Here is a 10,868-nt window from a genome sequence, read left to right as displayed (position 1 = left end):
CCGAAAAGCAGGACCTTTCTCCATACCTGATCAGGTTGAGGTCGTTTCGTCCGTACCTGGAGAAGTAGTAGCGGTCGATGACGTCTTGTTCTTCTTGCGCCATTTCTTCTTGGTCTTCTTTGATGGTGTAGGTGGCATAGGAACAGGATCCTCGGGCGTAGTAGCCTTTGATTTACCCTTCTTCTTAGACCTTTTTGAGCTCGTTGGATCTTCTTTCATAAGTGTCTTCATAAAAGGTATAAGACTATCCTTTTGCGAGGGTGTGACTTCGACTTCTTTGATTTTCTGAGGATTTGGCCAAATTTGACTCGGATCATCAAGCACTGCTCTCTCTTGGGTCGGAAGTCAAATTTCTCCTCTTTACCATTGATATGGAGTCAGATTTCTCCTGCCCCAACATCAATATGTGCATCTACTGTATTGAGGAATGGACGTCCTAGAATGAGAGTAGTCTCCTTCTGATTATCCATATCAAGTACCACAAAGTCGACTGGGATGAAACATTCCCGTACTCTCACTGGGACATCCTCAGTGATTCCTTCTGGGTGCCATACTGAGGAGTCAGCCAATTGCAACTGCATGGGTGTTGGTATCAACTCTGTGTAATTGAGTTGGTCGAAGATTGCCTTCGGCATCACACTAACACTGGCTCCCAGATCACATAAGGCTTTGTCGAAGTTCTGTGCCCCTATCGAACATTTGATAGTTGGGAATCCTGGATCCTTCTTCTTCTCAGGCAATTGTTGAAGTATAGCTGCACTGCATGCCTTAGTGAGCTTTATTACCTCAGTAGTTGGTAGTGGGCGCTTGTTGTTAATTATATCCTTGATGTAACGAGCATAGGTCGGAACCTTCATTGCATCCATCAAGGGCAAATTGATGTTCACCTGCTGTATCATCTCAACAAAGCGGCTGAACTGCTCATTTGTACTTGGCTTCTTTGCCCTCATAGGGAACGACAATACTTGAGTATCATAGAATTCATGCGGAGCCATCTTCCCTTTATGAACCTTCTCGGGTTCCTCCTCCCGAGGTGGTTCTTCTGCCACCGGGCTTGCTTTCTTCCTGTTAACATGGTTAGGATAAGGCGGATCTTGAGTAGTTTTACCTCCTCGTGTGGTTATCGCCTTAACGTTCTCCAGAGCAGGGGGCATGGTAGCAGCCACTTGAGCTAGTTGAGTCTCAATCATCTTGTTGAAACTCAATTGGTTCTTGATGGCAGTGAAGAATCCGTCCATCTTGGCATGGATGGTCTCCATAGATTTGTCTATAGCGGCCAATTTCTTTTGAAGGGACTCATTGATCTTCGCTTGGCCGTAGACAAGATCTCTCAAGTTAGGCTGGTTAGGACCAAAAGAATTCGAATTCCCATTACCTCCTTGGTAGTATGATCGTGGTTGATTCCACCCCTGACCTCCTTGTGGACGAACCCATTGCTGCCATTGAGGAATAGAGCTTCTTCTTGGGTTTCTGGGTAATTGTCGCCCGAATGTCCAACATTCCCGCAGACCTCGCATGTCATGCGAGTTTTCAAGGCTTGAAGTGTTTGCATTTGAGCCTTATCTTGGGAATAATCCTCAAATTTCTTGAGGAGGAGATCAATTTTCATAGCGAGCATATCGGCCTCCTTGACGGAGTGAATCCCTCGCTGGCGCGGTTGGTGGCGATCATCGCTCCAATCTTGTTTGGAAACCATCTTCTCGATCAATGATGTAGCTCTTTCAATGGTTAGCGAGAAGAAAGCTCCACCCGCAGCAGCATCCGCATGATCACGGGATGACTGTGTCAACCCGTTGTAGAAGTTCTATAGAATGAGCCAATTATCCATTCCATGGTGCTGACATGCCAGAATGTACTCCTGAAGGCTCTCCCAAGCTCCCGGAATTGACTCATTTGATGCCTGTTAGAAGTTCAAAATCCGACCACGAAGAGCATTAGTTTTGCCTGTCGGGAAGAACTTCGAGAGGAACACCTTGGTACATTTGTCCCAAGTATCCACAGCAGCCTTGTTAGCATAAAACCACTGTTTCGCTCTCCCCAAAAGAGAGAACGGAAATAGACGGAGTCAGATTACATCTTGCGATACACACTTGAAAATAAAAGTACTGTAGAGCTCCAGGAACTGCTGGAGATGAGCACTAGCATCCTCATTGGCCTTGCCATAGGAAGGGCTGGCCTGCACCATCATAATGAGACCCATCTTGATCTCGAAATTTTCTCCTCCGGTGTTAACCTCGGGCCCGGTGGGGACCTGGTTAGCAGACGGAGCAGAGTAATCACGGAGTGTCTTCTGGGCCATAGCTCTAGGAGCTGACGACGATGCGATGACTGGATTGAATGCCGAGAGTGATCTCCGAGGTTATACGAGATGAGCTCGCGTCCTTCTCAGAAGTGACTCTGGATCGGAATGAAAGTTTTGCGGCAAGTCAAAACCGGTCATACACTACCCTGTTTTCATATCAACAAAGACAAGAAAACAAAGCCAAGTTAGCATGTTTAACAAGCGATTACCAATTTTGATTTTGTTCACAACTTTATCTATATATTTCACTCTGTGCCTTTCCCGGCAACGGCGCCAAAAATACTTATTGGCACCTACCAACGTCACTAGCGATGATGCCCGCAGACGCCAATTTGGGGTGGCAGTATTTCATGAACCACAAATAAATCTGCAAGCGCACGGAATACCGATGTAGCATTTTACCCAGGAGTATACCGGGGTGTCATTTATATTTTCGCAGGGAAGGCGATGAGTGAGAAGATATATAGATTAGTTGGTGAACTCTATCTAGATTGGATATTCTCATGCATAAACAAGGGTAAGATAATAACATGGTAGGAGGTAGTGTGACACACACACAAACTACCCTCTTGGATAAATAAAAGATAAAAGAAAGATAAAAGATTCTTTAGGCCGGGAGCAAGGTAGAAGTCAGAGCTCAAGTCAGCTGTGCTAGGCTAGCTATATCTACACTTTCTCATTGGTTAGCTCGTCAGAGATTAAACTACACAATAGGGAGATCGCTATTGAAGTAACGGGAGGAGCCCGTATACCCTAGCGACTTTATGTACCTCCTACCCCCCATACCAAACATGGAGGATTACTCGGGCTCGGACAGGACTGTCACCACCTGCCGGCTACCTCTACAAACCGTGGGTATAGTTGACATCCAGCAACACTTAGCTAATCTAGACACCATATCTACACTAGTAAGGGATACTCTAGTGTCTCGCGTGGAGCCCCCACCCTTCGGATGGAAAGACAACACACTAGAGCAATTATACGAATACTGGAGCAGTTGACAGAGTTCTAAGAACAAAATACTAACCATCTCTAGCACAGGGCGATCACACAATGCAAGCATGGAATGATAACGCAACCATATCAAGAATCATATATCCGATAACTCAGAACATACTTCAAGCAGATATCGGTAACCATAGTCTAATTCTATTACAAATGACCGAACATTACAAGAGAGAGCTAGAGATGAACCCATACCAGAACTCTCGAAGCCTAAAGACTATGCAAGGAATGCAAAAGAGGAGAGATGTGAGGTGTGTGGGGTGTGTGTGTGTGTGTGTGTGTGTGTGTGTGTGTGTGTGTTCTAATCTCTACCCCCCCTCTTGTATTTATAGTAGGGAGCCATGGGGTGAAGCCATCACAACCGACGTAGGGGACCAATGGGGAGACGCCACGTGCCCTGGTTGAGGCGGTGGGGCCCACGGGCCAGGTCGGCCGACCAGGTAGGTCGGTCGGCCTGCCCGGGCCACCAACCTCCCCCAACTTCTTTTGGCAGGCTGTCTTGGGCCTCCTTGTCTGATCCACATTGGGGTTGGCCTGTCTTGACTTTTTTGGATTGGGTTCTTGCATCACTTTTGGTCCATCTGAGCCTGAATCGGTGCTCTGATAATTTCTGTGATTTTATATTGGGCCAAAGTGTGCTTGTAACTTGCATATTAGCTTGAAAACACAACTTGCATATTCTAAAAGGTAAAGTGTGGTTTAGGGACTTTATTGGATAAGGATGCGTGTAAGAAATGCAAACTCTCATGATTTTCTGATCAAGTTGACGCCTGAAAATGATCGTTAGTGAGCGTCAACATCGGTCCAATTGAGTTGATGACTTGTTCATTGAGTTGTCCCATAGTTCCTTTGCTTTGGATTGCTCCCAGAGAGCTTCAAGCTTGTCGGGATTGATTAATCCTTCCATGAACAAGTCGATATCTTGTGACCATTCGGTTAGTTTGTCTTCAGAGATTGGTTCCTCCAATTCTTCAAGATATCTGATGAAAGCTTGATCTTGGTCCAACTCTGCAGAGTTCAGAGCCCACTAGTTTGAGAGTCCTCCGCAGGAAGTGTTGATATTGAAAGTGTCTTCAGCTGACCAGAGACAGTGCTCGATCTTATCATCGATGTTCGGAAAAGTGTTTTTCGACTGCTTCTTTTTGCGAGTATTCTTCTTGAAGCTAGTCGACTTTTTCTTCCAAAGATTTGGTTTGACGCGAACACAATCCGAAAGTGTGGTCTTTCTGTTTGTGGAAGTTTCATGCTTGGAATCTTCTAGCAGTTTTTCCAAATCCTTTTCCAGTTCGGAAAGTGTTTTGGCTTTGATTACGTTGAATTCGGGCTTCGTTGTTGAGGTCTGAGAATCCGATTTCTTCGAGTTGATTGATGAATTCGTCAAATTCATGGTGTTTCGCGGCTTCTGAATCTTCTGGGGGATCTTGATCGGTTGAGTGGCTTTCGAAGCCTCCTGATCCGTCGGCGACAAAAATCTAGGAGCCGACGTGAAAGGAGGTGCCTTTTTCGAGCACTGGGTTGTCGATGAGAGAAGCCATCGAATTCTTTTCACGATCGTTCGTGAGAGGGCCCCACGGTGGACGCCAGCTGTCGGTGTTTTACCGTCGGGTTCTCCGAGGGGTATCCTGAGGAGAGTGGTTATGAGTAGGAACTCGCCGAGATCAGAACGCGATGGTTCAAGGAACACAAGAATTTAGACAGGTTCGGACCGCCGGAGCGTAATACCCTACGTTCTGTGTGGTGGTTTTTATTCCCTCTGGTATTGTTCGATGTCTTGGAGGGGTCCTTGTTCGCCCTTATATGGTCTGGGGGAACAGGGTTACATGGAGAGTCCCAGCCGAGTATGTTTAGAGTCCAACTCCGAGTGGGTCGGGTAGTTTCCTTGTACTTGGGCTAGTTCTACTGTTGTACGAGTAGTTAAAGTAGAGGTAGGAAGTACCCATGCAGTTCTCCCTACTCTAGAATATTATATGCCCGTGAGCAGTACTGCTGCCCCGGGTCTGATAGTTCCCAACCCACAGATCGCAAGCAATCCCCCGGCCCGCTGCAGGAACAGGAAGCAACTCGTTCCTCGATCGTCTTCCAAAAGCGAGAGAGAGATGAATATGATCCAGTCGTGGTCTGCTCCCATGGAGATTTGCAGCAGAGCTGGGAGGACGGCCACGCGCTGCCTATGCAACCTGCTCCTTCGAGCTCTTGCCACCAAGACCTTTGCTTCATTGACCTGTTCGCTGATGAAGCGGTATCAAAGTAGTGTGATACTACTTCTTTTGCGGACCCTATACCCACACTATACTAAGAAAACCTTCACCTAGACACTAGTATGGGAGACCAACTCTATTTGGGGACTCAAATCTTTATTCACCATAACTTAGTACAATATAAGACTGTTACACTCTTTACGTGGGTACCCTACCATGACACTACTACTCTTCATGGCAATTTTGCTATCTTCTACTTGAGACCTCTTATGCTATGGTATGGCAAGAGGGGATGGGAGCACCCCTATTTATAAGACTCCATGGCTCATATGGTTTTGCCATATGTCCATCTTCTACACACTTTCTACAAAATATCTATCTCTAGAATTTTTCTTATGCTTATCTAACCATACAAATATCTAGTTTCTAGAGTATTCCATATTTTACCATGAAGCATGGCAACTATGGTTCATGCATACTCTCTAATCTTCTAGAAGCTTCTCACAAATATGCATTGCTATTTTCAACAAATGCCAATCAATTTGGTTGTTCAATACGTGTCTCTAAATCTGGATGTGCTCTCTATGGGTAACTTCTTGTTAACTCTATTGTATTTAACAAGAAGTCACCCATAGAGAGAGCACATCCATTTTTTTATACAACATATGCCAGCTAATGAATTTTTGCTGCCTTAGCATGTGAATTTCAGTAAGATGTCCCTTGTCCCTAAACTTAGAAGGGAACAAACAACCCGTAAGCTCTGTTGCAAAACAGAAACACAAATCATGCTACAATAGAAGCAACAAATGAGAAAAGGTATGGCCATTGCAACGCTCCACCATAACTACCGGTTATTTATGCCATACTTTCTGAATTAGGAGGCCACCTCCTCGCATTTCAATCAGCCTGCTGACTGAGGATATCTGTGAGGCTACCTTGAAGCATATCTGCATATATACTCATCTGGTGTATAGGGAGCCCTCGCATCTATATCGTGATGCACTCACTCAATAAACCTGCACGAATAGTCTAATGAGAAAGCAAGGTTTCCTGCCTGGTTCGTTTCAAAAAAGAAGAGAAAGCAAGCCTAAAATTGAAAATACAAGATGCAGAAGAGGTAAAGTACATGGGCACAGGCAGTTGATATTTACCTTCTGCCTGGATGCCATGTGTTGAAAAAAAACATTTGCGAGTCCCCGACGCTAGATCAATTGTCCTATAGGTATAATTGAGTCTTATGGTTCTTTTTTTTTTGAAAGGGAGCCTTATGGTTCTTCATTGTCTGCATAGTCATTTTCCCTCCGACTGGAAGGTAGGCCAAGTTGAATGCTAAATTACATTCACCTAATTGTGTCTACCGCAAGCTAAAAATCTCTTTGGACGAATCGCTAACATAAAAGTTACAGTCAGATTGGTCTAGTTCAGTTGTAAAAAATTAAACGTGCGGATGTCCTTGGAATCCTCGCATATCCCCCAGCTCTCTCAGCGCTCGAAATTATCATGTTGTATTCGTGTCCCTATGTAAGTTCAAGTTTTATGCCTAAATTTGAATTTCCAAAATTTGAAGGATAAAATCCAGAATGTGGCTTGTTGGCCAAAATAAGCTCCCGGTGACGGTGGTATTTCCTCCCCAAACTTGTTGTCTTATAAATAATTTTAATGAACATGCATGCATTATTTTAACATATTATATATATTCATAGGCTATTGATAGCTAAATTTGACAACAAGCATCCCAAAGAAACGAGGGGCATTTCCCATGTTTTCATGTTTCAACTTCTACGTGAAACGAGGGGCATTTCCCATGTTTTCATGTTTCCAGATTAAGCTTAACTATTTAGACACCCAACATATATTATTTTATAAACATGACATTTAAGTGTTGCTTGCATATTGATAAGCGTTAAACTCCAATGAAAATTCATGAAACAGGAATATATCCTTCAGTAGGCTCAATACGCAATAATTAAATGATAATGGGACAACAATTCTAAACCGAGCATCCTAGAGAAAAACAGCTACAGACCTAAATTAAAAATCTGTTTGGACGAATGGTTAACACAAAAGTTACAACCAGATTGGTCTAGTTCAGTTGTAAAATATTAAATGTGCGGATGTCCTAGGAATCCTCACATATCCCCCGGCTTTCTCAGCACTTGAAATTATCATGTTGTATCCATGTCCCTCTGTAAGTTCAAGTTCTATGCCTAAATTTGTAGGATAAAATCCAAGACTGTGGCCTGTTGGCCAAAATCCTCCAAAGTCTTATAAATAATTATAATGAACATGCGTGCATTATTTTAACATATTCTTACTAAAAACTTTTTAATATTGGGGATTGGATTGTTAATTTGCTGGAGTACCTCAAATCACCTAAAGAGTAGTTTTTGGTATGTGGGTTCCCTTAATGCATTAAAATTTCTCACTTTCTTTCGTTGCCACTTTTCAAATTCACATTATGCTATCACCATTAAAACCTCGTGGAAAGTTTCCCAGGCACACGACGCAACGTATCCGTCCTATTGGACGACAAACCGGCAGGAGAAGCCTCCTAGCGTGCGTCGGCATCCTTGGCGAGCGTGCGGACCGATCCATGTCCTGCTTCTCCGCCCATGGAGCTCACGGAGGGCCTCCGCTAGAACCCGCTCCAGCTCCTCAAGAATCCCAATAACGGCGGCCACTACTCCCAGGTGTGCGGCGTCGCGCCATGAACCAGGCGCGGGTGCCCATGCCGGCCTTGGCCTTAGACCTCGACACCCGCCACGGAGCGAGCGGCATCACGCTCAGCACGGTGACCCTGTACACCACGCTTCGCCTTCTGAACTGTCGACGACATCACGCGGGGGCGCTGGCCTCGCTGCTCCCGCCTGCAGGTGCTGAAGCCGCGAGGTCACTCGGGCACGGGCTGGACGAGACGAGCACGGCGGCGCGTCGAGGCCTGCGCGGCGGGTGGCGATCGAGGTCCTCTTGCGGCTCCAGATGTCCATCTTGGCGGGGCTCGGCGCGACGCTGCGGTCGCCGGTCTGGGCGCCCTCGCCACCTGAGCACCAGCCATGTGCCACGGGGACGGCGCCGGGCGTGGCGGTGGCGGTGGTGGTGGCGGTGGCGTCCTTCGGTCTCCGCGTGCAGGCAGAGAGGCACGGCGTCAGCTGCTTGTCCTAGTGGTCGTGGATCCTCGTGGAGGTGGCGTCCCAGTTTTCCTTCTTGGGACGTGCACGGCGATTGGCGATCACGCGCTGTCCCCGGCCGGCCAGCCTTGCTGCGCTCGCCAACCGTGGCGTCCTTCTCCTCGCCGCGGTCGTGGTCACCGACGCCGTGGATGTCCGCCGTCTGCTGGCGTGCGAGCGGCCGAGCGGGAGGCGCGGTTACTGCGGGTTCTCCGAGTCGGCGCGTGTGCGGCCGCGCCGGAAATCGCTCCAGGTCCGATTCAGTTGATTGGAGCCAAGTTCCGAATCTTTCTTGGGGCGGTAAGCCTTTCTCGTGTTCTTGGATTCCGATTTCATTCGCTCACCGAATCGAATTCGAAGTTGGCTAGCAGGTTTCTGATCTATAAATCCTTCGGTGTGTGCTCTTTCCAAGTCCCAATCCAGAGACCGCAAAGCGCTAGCTTCTTGAACCAACCATCTTCAGCTCGAAGTGTTAGTTTGATCCAATGGAGACGTGCATCAGAGCCGGTTCCAGGCTGTGCCGTCTGCTCTTGCCCAACATCTTTGCCTCTTCCCCCGGTTTAATGAAGACACGCCAGCCGGAGTCAGCTAGTGTTGGTGCTGAATGCCCACATCTGCGCCTGTGCAATCTGCTCCTTGGAGCTTTTGCCACCAAAATCTTTGCTTCATCAACCTGTTCGCTGATCAAGACGTTACGGCAGCTTGTTCATCCATCACTCGTGGCGGCGGCACCGATTGCAGGCAGCGAAGTGTCGCGGCTGCCACAGGACATCCTGATGGACATCTTTGCTCTTCTGGAGATCCCTGACCTCGTGCGTGCAGGATCAGTCTGCGCCTCGTGGCGTGCCGCCTGCACAAGCCTGTGCAGCACTGAACATTGCTGCAAGCTGCAGCAGACACCGTGCCTCCTGTACACCTCTGAATCCCTCGGCGACAGGGCCATAGGCCTCTACAGCCTCGCCGAGAAGAAGGCCTACACACTGGCTCTCCCCGACCCGCCTATCCGGAGTAGGGAGATCATCGGCTCCTCCTACGGCTGGATAATCACTGCAGACGAGAGGTCCGAGCTGCAGCTTGTCAACCCCATCACCGGTGATCAGATTGCGCTGCCATCGGTCACCACCATCGAGCAGGTGCGGCCGGTATATGATGACGAGGGCACCCTTTGCAACTACGAGTACTCCTGGTACACTGCACGTAAATGGGTCTCGGTCTCGAGCAACACATCAATCCTTGACCTCAACAAGCTGCGGGATAAACTGTTCTACAAGGCCTTTCTGTCCTCGGATCCATCCACGGGGGACTACTTCGTGGTGCTCATCCACAACCCACATAAGCAGCTCTCGTTTGCGAGGTCCGGGGACGAGGAGTGGACATGGTTGCCACCACACACTTTCTATGAAGACTGCCAATTTCAGGGTGCACTGCTGTATGCCACCACTGCAAACGGAGAAATCCATGCATTCGATCTTGGTGCCCCTGCATTTGTGGCGAAGATAGTTCTGAACAGGGTGAAGCGTTCTATCTCCGACAGGATTTACATGGTTCAAGCTCCATCTGGTGAAGTGCTGCAAATTAGGAGAATCACTACTGGATCTGGAGAACAGTTTAATGAGTTACCCTTAAAGACCGACACTATTGAAGTACATAAAGTGGACCTTACATCGGAAAAGCTTCTAGTTGAGGTAGATACCTTGGGTGAGAATGTGTTGTTTATTGGGCGTAGCCAATCACTTTGCCTTTGTGTCAAAGAATATCCACAACTGAAGCCAAATCATGCCTACTTTACAGAAGATAACTCTCTGAGTGTCACGAGCTTCAAGCATCTTATGCGTGATATGGGAGAATTTGACCTGGAAAATAATAGGAACATGGAAATTGTATCCCCTCAGCTTTGGTCCAACTCTCCGACCCCTGTGTGGCTGGTTCCAAATCCCAGGAGAATGAGTTTGGCGCCGCACAATTAGATATCACGAGATGTTTCCCAATGATATGATAAAAAAAAAATTGTACCTCTTTTTCTATGCTACAGTCATTTACTTTTATTGAACTAGCACGAGAGCTGCGGGTAGCTAGTCTTTTGCTAACTTTTATATTTCTACAAATAGTGTCATTGTAATTCTTTTCCAAATGGCTCAAACTGTGTGTCATCTATGTTTCTCTACATCTGTCACATTTTGTGAATTGTTTTTTGGA

The 10,868-nt window shown here is 47.0% G+C and overlaps 2 protein-coding genes across 2 annotated transcripts; one reads left to right on the top strand and one right to left on the bottom strand.

Annotated features, from left to right (window-relative positions):
• Positions 1 to 377: 377 nt before the first annotated feature.
• Positions 378 to 1,154, bottom strand: LOC120685055. Its single transcript, XM_039966899.1, has one exon. The coding sequence runs from the start codon at positions 1,152 to 1,154 to the stop codon at positions 378 to 380; it is 777 nt and encodes a 258-aa protein (XP_039822833.1).
• Positions 1,155 to 9,157: 8,003 nt separating this feature from the next.
• On the top strand, positions 9,158 to 10,639 carry LOC120685054 (F-box protein At5g25290-like). The gene has a single exon (XM_039966898.1). The coding sequence runs from the start codon at positions 9,158 to 9,160 to the stop codon at positions 10,637 to 10,639; it is 1,482 nt and encodes a 493-aa protein (XP_039822832.1).
• The last annotated feature ends 229 nt before the right edge of the window (positions 10,640 to 10,868 follow it).

The sequence above is a fragment of the Panicum virgatum genome, chromosome 8N (genome assembly GCF_016808335.1).
Source record: "Panicum virgatum strain AP13 chromosome 8N, P.virgatum_v5, whole genome shotgun sequence".
Taxonomy (NCBI): Eukaryota; Viridiplantae; Streptophyta; class Magnoliopsida; order Poales; family Poaceae; genus Panicum; species Panicum virgatum.
The sequence above is the reverse complement of the archived record's forward strand: the minus strand, read 5'-3'. Positions and strand labels throughout refer to the sequence as shown.

Bases quoted from the DNA above. Each gene is read 5' to 3' on its own strand.
- LOC120685055 (XM_039966899.1), bottom strand. From the start codon at position 1,154: ATGCCCCCTGCTCTGGAGAACGTTAAGGCGATAACCACACGAGGAGGT.
- LOC120685054 (XM_039966898.1), top strand. From the start codon at position 9,158: ATGGAGACGTGCATCAGAGCCGGTTCCAGGCTGTGCCGTCTGCTCTTG.